Source organism: Phragmites australis, chromosome 2 (assembly GCF_958298935.1).
Source record: "Phragmites australis chromosome 2, lpPhrAust1.1, whole genome shotgun sequence".
NCBI classification, from domain to species: Eukaryota; Viridiplantae; Streptophyta; class Magnoliopsida; order Poales; family Poaceae; genus Phragmites; species Phragmites australis.
Genome location: NC_084922.1, coordinates 169,507 through 191,161, shown reverse-complemented (window position 1 = coordinate 191,161; position 21,655 = coordinate 169,507). Strand labels below are relative to the sequence as shown.

Genomic DNA, 21,655 nt, shown 5'->3' with positions numbered 1-21,655 from the left:
TTATGGTGACTAAAGCAAGTTCAAGTTGCAAGTGTTGACAAAGGGGGGATCTTGCAAGTTCAAGTTACAAAAGGGGAGCTATTGCATGTGTCGACCAAGTGAGAAAGTGGCAATGGGAAAAGAAGGAGTCACAAAACAAAAGGGGGACTAAGTGGTAAGAACGAGCATCCAAGCAAAGAGGTAATGCCTTCGACCATTTACAATTGGTGTTATTTTTTAATTTACCTCTTGCTTTAGTTGTGTTATCATCAATCACCAAAAAGGGAGAGATTGTAGTGAACATGCTCTGGGAAAGATTGTAGAGGAATATCTTAGGGCATGTATATGATTTTGGTGATTAATGATAATATAGTCAATGAGACTAACATGTTTGTCAAGTATATGCTTTAGTAGTGCTCATCGATGCAACAAAAGAAAAGACACCAAAGCCAGAACAAAGAGATAAATGAATTGAATTTGTTCCATAAATTTTGAGGTGATCAAATGGGATGGATTTCTATATAATAATGTATAGATCTTCACAAGCTCTACATAGAGTCTAAGATCATCAAAATTGGAGTTCGGAGCGAAAATTATGCCCAAAATACATAACGTTGTTCTCGTGAAAATTGTCTGACCGGATAGTCCGGTGCTCACATCAAAATTAGTCCGGTGCTACACCGGATAATCTGGTAAGAACAATGAAAAATAGTCCGATGTTCACCAAAAGTTTGGAGCGGAGTCTTTTGCCTCACCTGATGATCTGGTGTTCACAGAATGAACACATCAGACTAATTTTTGCAGAGAGCTGCAAAATGAACATATGCATATAGACTAATTCGGTGTATTTGTCCGGTGTTCAGTGAGTCATCACAGGATAATTTGGTGCTCACAGATGATTTTGAGTGAGTTCCAACAACTAGTTTTTTCTGTTGTACTCACCGGATGATCCGGTGCTTGTACTACTGTTATCACCGGATCATCCGGTGTTCACAGTTTTTCTAAGCCGTTGGGGCAACAGCTAATTGGCAGGTTTAAGGCTATAAATACTCCTCCACTCAGTCATTTGAAGACGTGGTTGTCCAGAGAAGTTCATAGATACTTGAGAAGACATTTAAGCCACCATAGTGCTTAAAGTGATCATCTAAGGCAATTAAGTATAAGATTAGAGAGTGATTATTGTTTATAGGCCTAGAGAGAGTTGTAGCTAGGTATTGCGATTTTGAGAGGGAATCAAGGAGTGATCCTAGTTTTGTACCAAGAGGTACGCCGACGCCTTAGAGTCTTGGTGACTCGCCGGCACCTTGTTGACCCTCCGACTTGGTGTGGAGCGGCGGAAAGACACGTGTATGGGGACGCGAAGATCCTTGCCTTGGTGGCTCAAACTCCGGAGTGATCATGGCGGCAAGCGACTGGAAGAGAGGCTTGTGGTGAGACATTGTCCTGGTGGCTTCGTCACTCATCTGGCTTGAGGCCTTAGTGGCTCAAGGGCCATGACCAGGTGCGGACCGGGAGCATATCTTTTGTGGAGCTCCAACGTGGATTAGGTGTGACATTCATACCATCGATACACGGGATAAAGATCTCTTATGTCGAGTTCGCTCTTCTACCTTATTTACGCTTCCGCATTTACATCTCTTATGAATAGCAGAATAGACACACTAGCTAAACCTAAAGCACATTTAGAAAGAAATTGATATATGTTATCTTGTGTAGTTTTTGGAGCCGGTTTAGTTTTTAAGTGTCCTAATTCACCCCCCCTCTTAGGACATCACTGATCTCTATACCACGTATTTCGCCACATCTACCTTCATCCTCTTCCACCAAAAGCCCTTCTTTAGGTCATGATACATCTTGTTCTCGCCAGGGTGTACTGTGTCGGTGTGCGATGTGCCTCTCTAAGTATATCTTCTTTGACCTGGGATTTCTGTGGCACACAAAGGTGACCACGAAATTGTATCGCTCTGGAAGCATCCTAAGCAAAATTTCCCACTTTCACTTCTCTAATACGTGTTTTTACCTCTTGTAATAAACGATCATGTTGTTGTGCATGCATCACATGCTCCGGTATGACAGACTCAACAATGGCATGTGTCTCAGCTTCTGTTACTCCACACAACAATATAAAATACCCATCCGTTCAATCTCTGTTATCAAACAACTCAAGGCTGGAGGAACATTCTTGCAACTCAAAGCATCGTTCACCACATTAGCCTTGCCTGGCGTATATTGGCATCGTCCAAGAACTCGAAGAAAACTTCAGAGAAGGCAAGTCCTATCTCCTTGATCATATTGAACCTATGTTTTCAAATAATCTACATGATCAAGTTAAAACTAGACTTATATTGCATGTGCTATGTATTACGCTTTTACAAACTACTTGTAGTAGTTAATCCTATTAAACACTTATCATGTCATAAATGTTATCATTCAAAACACATATCACCCTAGGATTACTTATTGTTATCTATATTAATGACAGACGACATCTTGATATCTAGCATTCTTAGGATTGAATACATTTCCTCGGAGACATCGCTTTGAAAACACCTCTCCTCAAGAGATAAGATTACTGTTATCAATGATAACTCATATACCATGAATCCTTGATGGTTATAAATTCTGTGATGGTTGTGAAATTCTTGATTTCATGTGAGATATGATGGGTGGTATGTAAAAATAGGTGAAAACTGTTTGGCGGGGGTAGGTGGAGTAGTACTCTGGTTGAGGATGCTCCTAGGGGCTTGAGTCACCTATGTGGTGTTCATAGCCAGAAGATACATATCCTGGCCGCTTCGCTTAAGGACCGAGTCTTGCACTGTCATGCTTAGCCACCCCCGTGCAACCATGTGTCCTGAATGGGCTGGACTTGACTTTTCTTCACCAGACTGAGTTGGGCATCATACTAGGAGACCGAGAGCAGCGAGCAGTCAAATGACTATGTGGCCCTCTGTTTGAACGTGCAGAGACCGACAATTGCTTAAAAGGGAACCTAGCATTCAGTACAAGACCATTAGTACCTAGGGGTAAATCTCGTAGAAAAGCCCGGACAGAAAAGGTGTTTGAAGGGTCTCAGTATGATTCGCTCATCTGCTTACAATGGATAGAGGCTGAGCATATCACGTGGGTACATTGTACAACCTCTGCAGAGTGTAAACCTATTCGGATAGCTGTGTCTGCAGTCATGGACATGCAAAGACATGGTCACGCTTGAATAGACTCCGGGTGCGTATGTATTGATGAGTAGTGTGTGGACTAGATGTCTGTGTGATGAGGTTCCTGACTCAATCCGTCAGAGGCATGTGGTACTAGAGTTACACCAGATGTGATGATAAAGACAACAGAGTGAGGTTCAGTCCCTCCTAGGACCAAAAACTCCCGATATAGTTTGTTGCCTGGTTTTGAACTACTTAAACTGTTTTAAAGCCAATCATAGATGATACAATTAAATATCTGCATAAACTGCTTCATGCTTAAAACTAAACCGTAAAGCCTCACCCTTGAATTGCACCTTTATGCATCTATCGATACCTTGAAATAGAATAGGGCTTGCTGAGTACCTTCCGTACTCACTCTTGCTATCATTCAGATGAGAAAGCCGATACCGACTTTGCCAGAGGTGAAGGCAGGGATGATGAGTAGTATTAGAAGTCACATTCGCACCCTAAGCTGCTTGTGGCTTGGGCTTTTGGCTTTCTGCTGTGTTTTGTTGGTCTCTCGACTAGATTTGTAATATATAGTATGGTTCGTAAATCTTTTGTACTATGAACCATAATACTTATGTACAAAATTTGACTATGATACTACTACTGTTATACTGTGCGTATTAGCTACTTGATCCAAGGACTGATACAGGAGGTACAGGAGATCTCGAGTTCAGGGTCTTACAAAGGGGGTGGAACAGTAGCGGGTGCAGGCAACTGGAGCGGGATAGGTGGTGCAGGAAGCTGGGGCATAGGCCAATAGTATGCCGGAGGTAGAGGCAGGTATTACGGAGGGAACTATGGATCTGGTGCTGGGGAAACAACCATCATATGAGCTAACCCTCCGGCATTAGAAGTGGGGACTGAACCTTGAGGAGAACTTGCAGTAGAAGATCCCACCGAGAAAGAACTAGACCGCTGCCACTTGATGAGGGAATTTGGGTTCATCTTGCAAACCACTTCCATGTGTCCCTCCTTGCCACACTTACGACATGCTCCGGAGAAACCACACTCTGAGGAATGATGGGGTTTTTCACACTTGAAGCAAATCAGACCCTGTCCTGGGACCGAACGCACAAACGAGGTTCCCGAAGGGCGTTGGGTTGAGAAAGACTGGGTTCCCAATTGCTTGGGCATGAAGGATTGAGACTGCCGATATTGCTGATTTGACCTAAACTTCTTGGAAGAATATCACTAGGAAGACTCTACTCCCTCCTGGGGACCCCTCTTGTGATTGCCACCTGGGGCACTTGTACTCCCAGTACGTCTCTGCTGCTCTGTGGTAAGCTGAATTTCCAGCTCCATTCCTCTAGCCTCTTCAATGGCAGTAAGATAAGTACTGGGCAGATTCCTCCCCATCACATCTCAATAGTGTCCTTTAAGTCCTCTAAAGAACTTCCTTGCCTTCTCACACTCATCACTTGCCACATTGGGCACGAAATGAACGATATTGCTAAATTCCCGCTCATATTCATCCACTGTCTTGCTCCCTTGCTGGATATGGCTCAGCGTGTCATTCATCCTATCTCTGAATGAGAAGGGATAATGCTTGGCCATAAACTATTGTAGAAAGACCTCCCAGGTGATGTTACCCCAAGCAGGCGTCCACACCGTAATTACTCCATCCCACCAGATGTTTGCCTGACCAGACAGCTGGTGTGGAATGAACTCAGCCTTCTCCACTGGCGTCATCCGACACCCATTCATGACCTTCTCTATCTTGCGTAGCCAATCGGTAGCATCCGTTGGCGTTCCCGACCCATCAAAGGTGTCTAATCGCATAGAAATCCATCTTGGATATGTCATCATCTGAGCTTCGGGAACCACCAAGGCAGCGTTAGCGATTTCAGCTCCAGCAACAAAGTGATCCGCATGAACCTCCCTTTCCTAATCTCCTACCATCTCTTGTTCTAGTCCACCAACTTGGCCGGTACGACGGCTAGCGCGACCTCGACCACGGCCTGCAATGCGGCCACCCTGGGCCCCTCCACAAGCACCTCCACAGGTACCTCCATGACCTCTTACTCTTGGAGGCATAGCTCTAAACAACCTAATGTTAACAAGGGCACGATCAACATAAAGTTATCGTATCCCAAAGGATCACACAATAGAAATAGAATTCCGAGCGAAAACGTAAATGCATTGCATGCCCATGCAAACCCATTCTACTATGCACAGTGTGTCAAGTTTTAACTCAATTGAGCCTATATCAGGTTTCAATAACAATTAGCCTAAGTTAACCATTAACTACTTATCAAGGATCTACAATCGGCTCTGATACCAATTGTAACACCTCGGAGTTCAACAAACCCGGATTATAAGAAATTTTGGCAGAGTTTCCCTTATATTTACTGCTTTCCTGGACAATAAAAACACATTCATCACATGCAGGATATTTATAAACGAAAAGTAAACATGATGGTCTATAACTAGTACCCGAAACATCTCATGGACTCGTTACATTAGACCAAAAGCTGCAAGCTAACCAAGATATCCAAGTACAGCGCTAAAGGGTTATGAATACAACTATAAAGTGAATTAAGTGTGATCACTTTCCACTACGTGATGCTATTTCCCCTTCCGAACATGTCACGAGTAGAGGTACCTAAAAATAAAATGAAACACAAATGTGAGCAAAAACACTCAGCAAGTACAGTTATTAAACCAGAAGAACGAACACATCAATAGCATCAAAGAAGAACAGGAAACACAATAGTTTCCGTCGATACGGACCATCCTGAATTTCCTTTGAATTCACTGGTAAAGCCGAGCAAGTGAGGCCATCACTCACTCATAGGATCATAAACATATGAATCACCGGACCATGAATGATAGATAAACAAGAACAACTTGAAGCTAGAATACAGACATGAACTCATTCTTGAACTTGAATCATATGAATAAAGGGAAATTCAAAAATTGAATAAACACAATTGAAAGAGATCAACAAAACATTTGTCAAGTAAAGCAAGTTAATCATGGGTTCGTCATGCACTTGCCTTAACCGTGGTGAGAAGTCGGTCTCACACCGCTAGCACTAACGCTTCCAAAACCCGAGGAACAAGATCGTACTCAGAAGTTGTCCCAAACGACCACATGACTAAACATTGGATGTTGAAACTTCTCTCTTTAGCTGAACCCCAAAATCCTGATTCCACCTTTCTCTCAGGAATTCAACTAACACACAGGGTTGCTTGCTGACCGAGCCGTAATGCTCGTTCTGTTTAACCAACAATAGCAAGGGATTACAACTGAAGCATATTTAGGGAATTTCCTACAACTTTGCATTTACGACTTAGGCGACATCTTACTCTAAGTAGGTCGAAAACCGATAATTGAGTTACTGCGTCGAGGAAAACCTACTAGATAGCACACTATTTTGAATGTTTCTCCTAAATCTTTTCTCCAAATCAAACAAGACCTACGACCGTCACTTTAAACACAAAGCCAAAAGTGGCTCCACTCATTGCCAGCCTTTGAATTTACTCTCGTGGCTAGACAGTCAAGCCTCCAATCATGTGGCCAACGACAAAATCGATCACTAAGTTTATCTACAAGCAGCTAGGGATTACGAAGATGTTACCATTGTTGTGTGAAACAAGAATTGACAACAGATCCGACGAAATCCCCGAAAAAACCCCTTCTTCCTCCTTTTTCTTCTTTCTCTTTTATTTTTCTTTCTTTGCTTTTTCTTCCTTTCCTTCTCGGCTGCTTGCCTCCCTCTCACAGTAGCAGCACGGCACAACAAAGACATTGGGCACGAGACGGCAACTGCACGTGACATGAAGGGCGAGGTGCGGTGACGATGGGGGCCAAAGGTGACGGCATCGGTGGCCGACGCAGTGGATGACAGCGCGGCTAGACGGCCGAACGACGGCACAGCGCGAGCGTGAGCACGACGATCGACGGGAGGTGGCACGACATGGCAAATCTGAGCCGAGATGACGCGACGGTGGCGGACGGCACCAGCAAGCAGGCAAGGGCGGCAGCCGGTGGTTGGCGGAGTGACGATGGAGGCCAGCGCGACAGGAGCGGCACGACGGAGCTGAGCCGTGGCAACAACGGCAGCGACCTGCAGTGTCGATGGCCTAGCGACCCACGACGCGGTGACGAAAGGCGAGGGGCGACGGTGGCCGACAGTGGACGGGCTAGGGTTTTGGTTTGGGTCTGGTGCGTATGCGCATGGGTCTGAACGGGATCATGCTCGGCCCTTTTTATGCGGTTAGTCGGTTGGCTGTCGTTTTTTTTCTGTTAAACCAACGGTCTAAAATTGATTTGGCTCGCTATGGTTCACCGGATGCCCAAAACGGACGTTTGAATAGCAAAAATAGATTCGTCTCGACGAGATCTATGCAACAACAGTCTCCAATCGTTCATCCGAGCTACGAATCGACAAAACCACTTTTTGCCCATTTGGAATTCACGCGACAAACACCGTTTCTTTCATAATTTTCGTATTACACTTTGCACTCTACATCTCCCAAAACTCGAGTATTACATAAGAAACGACTTGTGTTGGGTCGCCTCGGCTCAGCTGAATGAAAGGACTTGTGTTGGAAGCGAATCCTTCTTTGCTTTGGGTTTGGAAATGGAAACGGATCTTAGAGGGGAGGGAGACGACGCGGGAGAGAGATGCGCAAGGGATGGGAGACGATGCGCGGCACTGACCGAGAGAGAGTGGTCATGGGGGGTTCATTGCATTTGCAACCAAGGGAGGGATGGGATTGTGATTTTGTCGGACAAGAATGACACATTTTTTTGGTTGTGCAGACTGCCCTCTTCAGTTCTGCAGAGATGAGAGGAGAGGAGAGGTGATGAAGGCAGATCAGAGTGTCAGAGGTCGTCCATCCAATATAAGTACGTATCCCATTCCATTCCATTCCAGCAAAGGGATATGTCGTCTATCAATTCCCTGCTAGCTGCTCCAACTGGATCCTGCCTGTTTCTCCACTCCAGTTAGTACCTCATACACATTCTCATGCACAAATGAAATGAAATTACCCTGCCTGCCTGCCTGCCTGTGAAGCAATATTCCTTCTTTCTTGGGACCCCATGGGAGCTAACAAGTCTAGTCCAGTCATAACACAGGATGAGATTTGTGATATCCGGCTCCACCAAACCAAACCATGCTTGAGATGAAACTCATTCAATTCACCACTTGAGGCTTCAAATTAGACAGCATTTCTTTCTTCTTTTCTGGAACAAAATTCCTTGCTAATATAATTCCCCATCGAATCAAATGATGATGGAACCCAAATCACGCCTTGTATATGTAGAGCAGAATCAGATCCCCCAATAACACAAGACAAATCCGACCCACAGCAAACAGCAAGGAATGAAGAGAGGAGCAGCAGCAGCATTACTCCTCTCTCTCTCTCTCTCTCTCTCTCTCTCTCTCTACTATACAAGTAAGTAACAACAAGAGGAATTGGAATTTACAAAGAGAATCATCATCGTCGTCATCACAATTCACAGCATGATCGCAACACCTCCTGCACAAATCCCAAGCAACCCTGCAATTATGTGGTTATAATAAATAATAATCCATCAGCTCAACTAATCGCCCTCCCTTATTTTCGCCCAATCCCAATTCCTCAGTAGATCAGATGAGATCCTCCATCTCCGCCTCGTCTCCGGCCCCCAAAGGTGGAGGTGGCGGTGAGGATAGCTGAGCCGCCGCCAGCGCGTCTGCTAGCGCGCGCATGGCCTTCACCTGCATCTCCAGCGCGGCCACGTAGTCGGCCGCCTCCTCCAGCAGCGCCGGCGCGGGGAGCTTCCGGCAGCCCGGAACGAGGCGGCCCAGCACGCGCAGCCTGTCCTTGACCTTCGTCTCCTTGAGCGCCGGCGGATCACCGACCGCCTTGGCGTGCGGACGACGGTGGCGTCGGATCTTGCCGCCGGCCTTGACGAGCACGCGGCGGCGGCAGGATACCGCGCCGGCGAGCAGGATGGCGCGGCTCCAGCGCGTCTGGCCCCTCGCGGTGAGCGCCAGGGCCGAGTCGGCCGCCGCCTTGATGGCCCGCGGCTGGCCGGCACCCGTGGCGCGGAGCGCGTCGAGCAGGCGGCGGCCGTAGATGTTGTGCTGCGTCCCGCTCCGCCACTTGGTCTGGGGCGCAGCAGCGGCAGGCGGCTTGGGTCGGTTCTCGGAGCCGGGCATCCGAGCCGCAGACGAGGAGGAGGTAGAGATCATAGCACTCCCGCTGCCCCGATGAAAGGAAGGAAGGAAGGAAGAGGGGGTGGGGAATGAATTCGATTGGGATTATCCATCCCCTCAGCACAATTATTAGGTGCTCTCTTTCTTCTTCTTATTGTTAATAATAATAATCCACTTGTCAACATTCCCTTATCATTGTTTATTATATACGTATCATCTTATTTAGGGACAGGGCTTTCTAGGCTGCTGAATTATTAGGTTTAATGGTGTGAGATGGAAAAACCTCTAAGGTGGGAGTGAGCCGACGACGGTTCAAGCTCCCATCTCACACACTCCTGTTGAGACGTCTAACGAATGCCGAGTAAAGAATGACTTTAATCTTAAAAAACTTTTTAAAGAGGACAAAATCTTGGTTGTCATATAAAAACAAACCAAAATGATCCTACTCATCTATTCATAGGTAAAACTGCCCCACTGCCTAAACCCTAGTTGGATATATAACAATGCAATTATCAAGTGCTACAACATTCATTTTTAGTAAAATGGTCAATTCATTTATACATGAACCCTTAGCAGGTAATGAATTAATAAAATTAACAAATTCAATCGACAAAAACTTGATACGTGTATATGTTCTAATGCAATACACACATCTCGTTGTACATCCAATGGTGTATTGTGTAGGGACATATTCCCCATAATGGCATGAAAAAAACATGCCCTCTACTCTCTCTCTGTTTGGTCAAGTGAGGTTCTTATATTATATTGTTACGTTTGGTGATTGGCGTCACTAGACGGTTTGGTGGCGTTTGGTTTTGAGGAGCTTAATAGTGAAGTGATTGTTGAAGTCCTAACATGATGTAATGGTTTGGAGTCTACCCATCCACAGTGAATGATAATTACCACTAAAGAGCATTTGGTCCCTTTGCATAGGATCAAGAGAGAGTTATACCCTTATCGGTGCTCCAATGAGAACTAAGAAATACCAACTTATTGATATATTGGGAAAAAATTGAGTCATCATATCCTTTCTCTTTTGTTTGAGCAATTTACTTCTAGCATTTAATTTTTGCATTTACAGCTCTGTTTGTTTGGGCTTCTGCTTCTCAAAAGCTAGAAGCTGAAATAAATAGTCTGCTTTTGCTGGCTTCTAGCTATGATTTCTGAGAAGAAAAAAAGTATTTACTACTACAAAAGCCTGAGAAGTCAGAAGCAAATCTGGATGTGCTTATACTAGAAGCAGACTTTTGAAGAAGTCACAGCTTGTAGAAGCCCAAACAAATAAGGTCTACATTTTTGTGATTTTTTTAGCATAGTTGCTTTGCTAAAATAGGGGTAGTGCTTAATTGAGCTTTCATGTCTTTCATGTTCATTTGCAATAGTTTTTAAGGTTAAAATAGTTTTGTAACATAATTCACCCCGAAAGATACTTCATCGTTATCGGTTTCCAACTAACCGATAGTGATAAACCGATATATATCATTGTTTCTATGCTAATGACAAATAATGCTAATGAATGAGGAGAGCTAGGATAGAAGGTGCGTACTAGGTGCGCTAGCAAGCTAGGCTAGAGTAAGCTCGTATACTCCATCTAATTCAAAATAAATGTTGTTTTGGAGATCGATATAGTCTTTAAATATAACTTTGACTAATGTTTTTTATTGTAATATATTAATAAAACATAGCAAAAATATATTATTATAAAAGTACTTTAGAGACAAATCTATCAGTGTTATTTTCAAGTATCTAAATTCAATATATAAAAGTCTGATCATAAACACTTACCATTTTGAATAAGGTCTGATCAAACTTTTAAATTTTTGACTGCCAATAGCTTCTAAAATATTTAGTTTAAAAATATAAAAATTACACATGTAAAAAATAATAATTAAAGTTACATGTCGAAGACTAAAAAATAAAAAGCGATAAGTATTTATAATTGGGGGGAGTAATTTATAGTCAAAATTTAAAGCAGTGAATTATATGTAATCTAAAACGACTTCGAACCATTATATATGGGGCCGGTCTAGCTACGAGTGCGTACGTGGTGGGTGGCGAGCACCCATGATTTGAACTTGCATGATTTTTAATTGCTGTAATGCAGCAATATAATGGAGCTAGCGACTCCTCCTATATATATGGATGCATGATCCATCACGCAACAGTAGTACGTGTGGCCACTTGGACTAGTTGGGTGTCATGCATGCATGACTCCAGCAATGGTAGGGTCACTCAAGGTGATCAAGTCCTGAACATGCATGCATGCTAATGGTACGAACGGTCGATGCATGCCAACGTAAGGTAAAATACAAGACTCCGTACGTGCTGGACCAGGTACAAATGGAGATGCATACAGGAAATTAGGGCTTTGTTTATTTGCTTCTGGTGTGTTTTCTTCTCGGAAGTTAGAAACCTAAATAAATATGATTATTGAAAAATGGTTTTTAAACCTATAAGTCTATTTTTTTTTAGAGAAAATGAATTACAAGTTGGAGAGTAATTTTTATGAGAAGTTATATGTTTAAAAGTAAAAAAATTATTATAAAAATCACCAGCTAAACGCTGAAAATAGCTTTACAGAAAAGCTAAAAGCAAAAGTAGCAAATAAACAGACTCGTAGAAAGCTCAACCATATGCATCTGTGATCTGTCAATGTGCCAATTCCCGACATTGTACGCCAATGTGCCATGTCAGTTGGAGATAGGGAGCTAGGGCTAGACATTCAGACTATATAATAATAGCAATTGCACATGTATTTTACATACGTGAAATTAATTTAGAATATAATAATATGAATAAGTAAAAAATAGCATAACAAAAAAGAAATTTGCATATACAAAATTTACATCATGATCATATAATTTTAGAAAAGAGCAGAATGAAGAGTATCTAGATAGAAGGGTAGAGAGGATTGTATCTTTCAGAGTTAGCCATCCGTAGTAATATTGTGAGAAGGATCAAGATGATGACCGATTTGTGAAAAGATGTAAACAATTCTCGCATATTATCTTAGTGTAAAGATAGCGCGCCAGAGACTACCTACATGGTAGACGTCGGTAGAGGTGACACGTGGGTGGCGACGCACTCTCTCTAGGAAGCCGTTGCTATAGGCAAAGTGCGGGAGACAACGCATCCTCTGGAGAATCCCGATGTTGTAGGCGAAGTGTGGCAGGACGCGCCATCTAAAGAAACAAGATGGTGAATGTATGAAAGGCAAGTATTGTACGTCTAGATATAGATGTCAAATAATAAGATAATAAGAGCATGTTTGTTTGAATTTCTGTTTCTGATTTTTCTGCTGCTAGAAGTCAAAAGTCTAAACAAACGAGATTGCGAAAAGTGGTTTCTGGAAACAATAAAAGTCTGCTTCTAATGAAATAAATTAGAAACTGAGAAACTAGTTAAGAGTATTTTTTCAAAAATAATAAAAAAATAATATGCTAAAAAATTAAAAATTTATTATAAAAACCAACTGAACATATCCAATACTTCTGTACAATATGTCAAGAAGCAACGAACTGCTTATTGACAGTCGAAATTACAAATCATTTCTTTTTGCAGTTGAGTACTGCTATATACTACTCCAATATATATACATATATATATATCGCATCAGCTCAGTATTTGCTCTGTTAGCAAATAATCGTTTTAAACGGGGGACTATAGGGAAATATCAAGCCACCTTAACGGGGGGTCTTTTCTTCTTTCTCTTCACCTCTACGCCATCGCTCTCGATATCATTAACGTTGCTCTTGTACCGTAGTGCATTACAAACGCGACACGCTTCCAAGTTTGCATCCTCGCCGCGGAATAACATGCAGTCGTTTCCACATGCATGTATTTTCTCTACTTCTAATCCTAACGGACAGACAACCTGTTTATCATGGTACGTGTTTTCGGGCAACATGTTCCCCTTTGGAAGCAATTCCCTCAAGAATTCTAATAATTCATTAAAACCCTTATCGGCCCAACCATTGCTAGCCTTCATTTGCATCAGTGTCAGCACCACATGCAACTTGCTGTGCTCATCTTTACAGTTCGGGTAAACTGGTGTTTTAGAGTCCTCTATCATGTGCTGGTACTTTTGATGTTATCTTTCAATGGTGAAATCCCCTCCCCATCGCGCAATATTTGTTCTATGCCTTCTTCATTGTTGCCAACAAAAGTGTCCCAATCATCGTTCTCGACAAAAGTATCTTCAAATGCCAACATATCGAAGTCTTCGTTAGCCGTCGGATCGTTGCCTCCGTCTCCTTCGACTGTTGGTTGCCCTTCACGCCCAACATCTGCAAGTTCACTGTGCTCAGTCCAATGGGTGTAGCCATCCTTGAAACCCCTGCGAATCAAGTGTGCACAGATCTGCTCTATGTTTGAAAACTGCTTATCATTCTTGCAGTCGACATACAAACAGCATATATAGTGCTCGTCACGCTTCCCTTTTGGCTTCTTGTACGCCGCGGCAGCCCTAAAAAAAGCCTCGATGCCAACAATGAACTCTGACCCTCGTTCCTTGTACATCCATGACCGGTCTATCTGTAAATCATTATAATTAAACATATTGGACTTATAATCATTAAACATTTCAAAATCTAGAACATATTCATCGAATTACCTCGCGTCCTGATTGGTCCCTATTTGAGGGCCATCTCCTTCTGGTACTTGGGCCGGGTCGGGGGACCTGCCTTCGAAAGGCTGCTGAGTCTGATTGCGACCTGTGGGTGGACGTGCCATCCCTACAACACAGTATTTTATCAACTATACATGTTAAATTTACTATGTTGATTAATTAATAGAGGAAATCCACTGGATTATTACTAAAATTCATAACTTTAAAAATTACACAATCCACATACTAGAAAATTAAAGCTAGATGTTAGGGACATTTTGCAAATACCTCCCTGATTTTTTATTCTTTGGATGCCACTTGAATGACAGTTCTAGCGGTATTTTTGCAATTTTTTAATGGTAATAACGGTTCAATAAGTGGCAAATTTGTAATTATCCATAGATTTTAATGTAGGCACCCAAATTTACATGTGACTTCTAATCTATTCGTTAAATCATCTACAATGATAAAATTGTGACCTTTCTCTAATTTATATGGATATTTGAGCTCTTGCTCATTCCAAATTTCAACACCAACTAACAACCACCTAAATTCAAATCTAGGGAAATCTAGCAACTAAAATTCAACTAAGAATCAAATGCAGATCATCTCTATACATCTAACAACGACAAAGTTGCAAACTTTACCTAAATTAGATCTCAACTACATCTCTAAATCCATAACCATGGAACAAGCATCATCCATCATCAACCCTAGAGCAATCTACCAAGTAATCTATCCAAAAATGAAATATAGATCTCACTAACCTTAAAACAGTTGACTCCTCCAAATTTTGAAGGGTCCCACACAAAAAAAAAACCTTGAATCGCCAAAAAAAATGGCAAGGAGGCTGTAACACTGGGCTACTGCGGCGGCGGCGGCTCTGTTCTGGGTCGAGACGGGGAAGAAGATGGGCTATATATACTGTAGCAGGCTATCAGTGCCGGTTTAAAGAGGAACCGGCACTGAAACACCACTATCAGTGTCGATTCTTAACTCCAGGCCCTCGATCGTGGGCGGGAGTTTTAGAACCAGCACTGATACCACTTTCAGTACCGGTTCCTTTGAACCGGCACTGAAGGTGGCGGCTATTATGTGGGGTTCTGTAGTAGTGAGTACAGAGTACTGTATTATTAAAAGTGATGCGGGATACGCAGAATAAATAATCATCTCGTGATCGCGGAATGCACGCTAAACTATCATATCGGCTGTAAGCACGTATATAAATTATAATCGCCAGAGACTGATCGATATACTGCATGCGCGCGTACAGCAGCAGTTGAGCACGACCTGAACATATACTCCATCCGGTGTAAATGTTTGCCTTTCAATTTTTTTAACAATTTTTAAAATATTTTATTTAAAAACATAAAAATCATATGTGTAGATTTATCTTTAAGGGTTTGTTTGGGTGCTCAATCAAAAAATCCGCGGGGAGATTACCCCCGACGAGGATTTGAGATGGTCATCATGAATCCCCAGCAAAACCCTGGAAAATAAATTTCTGCAATTATGAATTGGAAGGGGGGCAAGAGTATGAAATCCATGTCCATCCAACCATCGACTCCAGGGTGCTCAACGACACCGTCACAAGAGGCTCAGCCAAAACATGACTTGAAGCTCATGCTCTCCGAGGCGGCATGCCTCTTGCTCACCATTGTCGTCGCTCTGCCACCACATGGATAACACAACAATCTGGTCGTCATACATCAAAATTGTGTTCTGTTGAGGAAAAAAAGAGGAAGGAGTCGGAGGGATGGGATCATGCAGATGTGGCGGCGGTGTGGGAGCTGTAGAGCTTGTTGAAGACGTGGAGGTCAGTGACGAAGTCAATGAAGCAGAGCGACATGACGAGCACAATGGTGAGGGAGAGACGCATGCCTGACGCCTCGTCGGTGTAGAAGCGCAGCATGTTGCCGTCATCGCCGGAGAAGCCCCCTCCACCGGACACGGTGGTGCTGCGGCGACGCATGCCGACAACCGTGGCAGGTGTGCCGCAGGGCCTGATGGTGGCGGGGCAGGAGCTGGCGGCGCCACTGATGGAGGATTGGGACTATAAGGAGAAAGCCATGGCCACAGAGGAGGCGAATCCCACGTGGATCTGTGAGGAAGACAAATCAAGATTTGAGAGATCGAGCGAGCCATAGACGACGGGGATAACTTTTCACACGTCAGCAGGCGTTTTTTTTTATTTCCCCGTGGATGAAGGTGGAACGGAGTGGAATGGCCCGTGGATTTTTCAACCCGCTCTGTATCCAAATAGCCACCCGGGCCGGAAGGGGGAGTATTTCCACGGGCCAAACTATTCTAAGGAAGTACCCAGGATCTCGATGGGGAATGGAGTATCCAAATAAGCCCTAAAAATACTTTCATAATATTATATTTTTATTAGATACTATAACTATATTTTACTAAAAAATAGTTGTTAAAGTTGTACGTAGAAAACCATAAAAAATAATAAATATTATGTATTTTTTTTATCGAGGAAGTATATACTTATGTACATTCATAGATGGGATGAGATGAGAATCGAATGGGATTGCATCAGCATGCGTTGGGAGACGACGATGACAAAGCTGAGCCATCTGCATACATATTGGACGTGTAGATATATGAACGGCAAATAATAGAAGATTAAATGTATTTTTAGAATATATGAAAGATAAATATTAAACGTCAAGGTATGCAAGATAAATAATAAGTGATTAAATATATTTTTGAAAGGAGAAGCGGGATCCAACTTTGTACGGTAACTATTTGATCAAGTCTGGTAGATGATGAAGATCGATCGAATTTATCACAACTTGTATTTTATAGAAGTATAGAAGCATGGTCCACTCCAATCTATATTATTATCTGTTATGTTATCTCTAGGTAGCAATATGCCTGCACTGGTCGTGCAACCCGTGCGCTTGTTAGCGCAACGGTAAGTATAAAGAAATCTGAATCGCAAGACACAGGCAGACATCTCTATGACCATATCTCTAGTACTTAAAAATACATAGTGATTCTCGTACTATGCAGGACGTCCTACCACCCCTACTAAGCTCTGACATGTAGTCACTCCACTCCATATGCGCATGTCACTCCCTCCCTGATCCACGCTGCCTCCTCCTGGATCCCCCCACAACCTGCACCCGCTCACTCCCTCCTGGATCCCTAGCCTCATATCACCTCGACCCCTCCCTCCATGGCCGCAGCCTCCGCCCAGGGCAGAAGCCTCCTATGGGTTCCGGGTACGCCACCACTGCCGACGATGAGAGGAGACCGATCGAGGGAGAATGAGGTGCCGGGCCATGGGCGTTGCGGGACGGGTGAAGCCGACGTCGTCGTTGCGCAGTGGCCGCTGCCTCCGCATTCTACCGTCGTACGCCCCCTTTTCTGAGCCCTTCACTGAACGCCCGGCGCCGCCCGCCCCCGCCTCGCCTACTGCGCCCAGGGCGTAGCGCCGACCCCGCATTCCCTCCGATGATCTCGCTAGTCCATTTATCTCTGCTGCTTCCTCTGTGGCTTGCGGTGTTTGATCGTAGATTCATTTGCTCGGGGCTGATCCAAATTGGAGGTGTTTTGTGGTGGGGATGAGTTGGTCAATTCTGAGTACGCGGAGGTAGATCCAACTGAGAGATACATGTGCGTAAATTTTTTTAACCCTTGATTTATGTTATCGTACAATCCTCTTACATTTTAAATATGTTTGACCTTATATGAATTATAAGGTCACCTCCGTCCTGCCTTCCCTGTCTGCGGCGGCGCAAAAAGGTATGTGAAAACAATTAGATGCCATGCGTCATTTCACATCTTTAAATTGCTTGATTAGAGAGCTTAATCATAACAATAATCAATGTTCAAAGTATTATCCTTTATTCTTGTCAGATTAAAATGTACAAATAGTTTCTGATTACAATCAATTTTTAGATTAATTCCGGTGTTATCGATTTCAGTATATTCCAATCAACTTCCAATTTTTGGGTCACATGATATTCAGTTTTTTTTTTTTGAAAAGGTTGACGATGTTCTGTTCATTTTACTGAAAATGTACAAATGATCTTCAGTTTAAAGAAATATCATGGCTGGTAATACAATATAAGCCAATCACATTTCAATATTTGGGTACTGATGATATTTATTTTCTTTCTTTTCAAAAGACTGATGATGTTCAGTTTATTTTACTGTAAATATACATATGATGTTCAGTTTACGAAATATTATGGTTGGTAATGATATTGGATTTTTAGCTTCTTTATCTTGGAGTGATACAATCTCACAGATTACACAACAATCATATTCATTTAATCATCTTCAAAGTGACGGGGGGGGGGGGGGGCGCTCTCCATTTATAGACAACTCAATTTTGTTATAAGATGTTTGCTCGAATGGTGGGGATCATGCTTCAACTTGATGCTTCTGTTTGGATTGTTTGATCTTTAATGAATAGATGAATACATATGTCTATGTAAATTCAGCAATTTTTGGCAAAGATATCCCTAGCATCTATCATGATCTTTTTTTTTTTATTTCCCCCTCTTATGTTTTCATGCTATCTAATCGTCTGGACCAGAAGATTAAGTACCCTCATCTATCAAAAGAAGAGCTATAATCTTGCAAGTATAGCCGCTAATGCAAAGTTGTCTATGTCATAATCTTTCATATTCTTATTTGTAATATCTATGCATATACAATATTTGTGTATATGTTTGATATCATCTTATGCAAATTTTATTTTCGTTGCAACGGATTAAGCTAAGCCATTCGATCGATGGACCGATCAGCGAAACATATTACACACACGCGTTCAGGCCAGGCCAGGGCAGCCAATAATCATTTGCACGCGTTCAAGAATGCAATATTTATCCACAAATCAAATTAAATATATAGACTGGATCGGAGCACACAACCCAAGTGCTGGCAAGCCCAATCATACAATGGAGTCTATGGCCCTGCTACCTCAGTCCTTGCAAAATACTAGTATAACATTTCTTTCTTGTCAATGGAAGAAACAGAGAGACACGCATATCCTTAAATAACGAAAGCAAGCTGCTTCAAGCGGTGAGGCTTCTCCAACAAGACGTCCTATCCCACAGAGTTCAGTTCAGTTCATGTTCATATCCTCGGCACCATCTCCATCTGCACGTTGCCACCCTCATTTTTCAGGAATCGGTACATCATCAGGCAAAACAAATAATCAACTTTCTACAACATGCGTACCCTCGTTCTCTGATGAAGTGTAAATTGAGCGCCTTAAACGTTGCTGCTATTGTTGGCGTGTTGGCTGAAATAAAAGCAATGTTGACATAGCAATGAGTTAGTGGAGTAAATATAAGAAGTTCAGAACCACACAGCTGAACCTGAGCAAAACACATGAACATGCACAAGACATGCTCATTTAGCTAGGGTGCGAAATATGACCCTATATAATGACGAGTAGTGCCTGCAACTTCGGCCTAAGTGCCTCCAGCGGTCCTTTGGGTTTTGCAACACCTTGCTGTACAGAACTAAGTGTCAGAATACTTACTAATCCATTGGAACTTGGAACTCGAGTACTTAACTCACTACATTAAAACTGGTGACACAGAAAAGAGTAATACCTTTCCTAGTGCCCAGTCAGCAGAATCAAAATAGGCCCGTTCATGATCCTACAGTTACAGAGAAAATTTAGTTACCGATACAGCTGTTGCTAATGCAGATATATATGGTACGCGCTATTTCATTCTGGGATAAACTGTACAAATTCAATAACCTTTGAGATCAGTGGTGGCTCTTTGGGCATTAGTCCTCCAAACTTCTTGATTGCTTCCTCATGTCCAGATGACAATACTTTTATGCTCAATATAACTTATTGCGCCAGTTTTTGTTTTAAGAGGAATTGTGCCAGTTCTTTAAAGCAGCTTCGCTAGTTATTCCATCAACAAGAGTGCCATTTAAATGACTATATAATCTCCAGAACTAGCGCAGGAAATAACCTGTTGCTGAGCTGAGGGCATGTAATTATCTTCACTTTGATCCATAGGTTCAGGATTTCCAACAAGAGCAGAAGCATTGGAGTCCTTCATCTCCGACATGATGCTAAAAGCAAAAGTAATTACTCCTCAGAATGAAAAGACATATGTAATATAAGTCGAGACAAGAACAAGAAGCTGATAGAGGCAACAATTGTACAATGTCAATGTGGTATGACATAGAATAGAAAGCCAACATACTTAAATAAACAGTGCTTTCTGAACGGGTCATGTGATATATTCTTTTGGGTTTGAACATATTATCAATGAAAATGTTCGCTACCTAATAATTTCCGATCCTTTTACATTTTAATTGTCTCAGTACTCCCCGTTTCCTTTCTCTTGTTAGTTGAATAATTGCATTACAACGCATCCCATGATTGTAACGTCACCATGTATGCTAAACTAGGATCCATGAGAAGATGTGGATGTTTATCCCCTGGTCCAAAGAACAAAGACAGTGGTAGCAAAAGAGGATCATGTGACAGATAGGTTGCCTTCAAGCTTAAAACGGCATGGCTTCTTCAATTGATGTATTAACTAATATATAGGGCGGTTGGATCTCCAATTCTCTATATCCTCATCCAAAGACCGAGAATTAGCAGTAAGGCAAGGTAGGAAAATATCCTCATCCAAAGCTGAACCGATTTGAACCCTAGCTCTGGGGTAGACCTAACGTAGGGGCTAGCTCAGCTGAAACAAATCCCCCAAAAAATTGAATAAATTCTATTCGTACTCCATCGCGCAGCAAAGAAAGCTCAACAAAGTGGATGTAGGATCGCGCAGCCGAAGAAAGGAGAGGAAGGCAGTGCAAGGACAAAACGGGCAGTTCATCCCAGACAGCAAAAGATTTGGGCTTACCAGTTAGTCAGCTACTTCGAAAAGAAGGGGATCAAGGCAAGCCCACCGGATGGATCTGCAGTCCAATCAAGAATTGAGGGCTGACGGGAGGAGGAAGGAGTAGGATCTCAGCCTGGGTGCCTGGATGGGACACCGGGGACCAAAATAAGTTCGGAATGTCAATCAGATTAACCTATAGATCAGTCAAGAACCATAGTTGAATTTTTTTGCTAACATCTCTCCTAAAAGTAAAAGTAAAATTAGCAACAAATACACACAGACAGACAGAACAAATTATAAATTACCACACTAGCAATATAAAGATCCTAGCAAATGAGAAATAAGCCTCGACCATACAACTTAACCACCACAGTCTCACTAAAAACAACACAGGGCAAAATGTCATAATCTAACAACACAACTAGTTTAGGCTAAAAAAGAAGGTGAACACACATTAGACGTGCAGCTACCCATCCCGTATGCGAAAGACACCTCAAAGAGAACCTAAAAGAAAAATAAAACACGGGTGAAATTCAAAAATCTCAGCAAGCGAAATTTACTTTAAAAAGCTATTTAGCCATAATTGAAAAAGCAAATAACTATAAAATTCAAACTAGAAACGGAACAAACTATCCACGTCAAGAGAAACCAATAAGACTAAGCAAGTCCAACAACACCATTAACCATTTTAACATTATGTTGACATAAACCTTCATAACCACATCGAATATACAAGCCAACTAAAGGAAGTAAGACCTTGATGCGAATTAGACAATGAACTTCATATGAATGCATGACCATGCTTATGATATGCTCTTCCTCGCCCTTACCACTCCTCGGGTAATGTAAGGAGGTGCACCGTACCTCTTCTCAGGTA

The 21,655-nt window shown here is 42.5% G+C and overlaps 2 protein-coding genes and 1 long non-coding RNA gene across 3 annotated transcripts; all 3 read right to left on the bottom strand.

The window, feature by feature from the left end:
• Nucleotides 1-8,425: 8,425 nt before the first annotated feature.
• LOC133891793 (transcription factor bHLH149-like) lies at nucleotides 8,426-9,495 on the bottom strand. Its single transcript, XM_062332551.1, has one exon. It carries the CDS (start codon nucleotides 9,370-9,372, stop codon nucleotides 8,785-8,787), a length of 588 nt encoding a protein of 195 aa, XP_062188535.1. The 5' UTR covers nucleotides 9,373-9,495; the 3' UTR covers nucleotides 8,426-8,784.
• Nucleotides 9,496-15,704: 6,209 nt separating this feature from the next.
• Nucleotides 15,705-17,402, bottom strand: LOC133910033 (protein transport protein Sec61 subunit beta-like). Its single transcript, XM_062352557.1, has 2 exons — nucleotides 17,233-17,402; nucleotides 15,705-15,978 (listed from the first exon to the last, which is right to left on the bottom strand). The coding sequence occupies exons 1-2, from the start codon at nucleotides 17,400-17,402 to the stop codon at nucleotides 15,705-15,707; spliced, it is 444 nt and encodes a 147-aa protein (XP_062208541.1).
• A 1,395-nt stretch (nucleotides 17,403-18,797) lies between these two features.
• On the bottom strand, nucleotides 18,798-20,944 carry LOC133909727 (uncharacterized). The gene is made up of 6 exons (XR_009908428.1): nucleotides 20,800-20,944; nucleotides 19,680-20,005; nucleotides 19,528-19,575; nucleotides 19,349-19,424; nucleotides 19,148-19,211; nucleotides 18,798-19,066 (listed from the first exon to the last, which is right to left on the bottom strand). It is a non-coding gene; the product is annotated as an uncharacterized LOC133909727 (long non-coding RNA).
• Between the last annotated feature and the right edge of the window lie 711 nt (nucleotides 20,945-21,655).

Bases quoted from the DNA above. Each gene is read 5' to 3' on its own strand.
- LOC133891793 (XM_062332551.1), bottom strand. From the start codon at position 9,372: ATGATCTCTACCTCCTCCTCGTCTGCGGCTCGGATGCCCGGCTCCGAG.
- LOC133910033 (XM_062352557.1), bottom strand. From the start codon at position 17,402: ATGCGGGGTCGGCGCTACGCCCTGGGCGCAGTAGGCGAGGCGGGGGCG. The intron at 15,979-17,232 runs GCACCTCATTCT...ATCCTCCATCAG, and splicing joins CCCGCAACGCCCATGGCCCG to TGGCGCCGCCAGCTCCTGCC.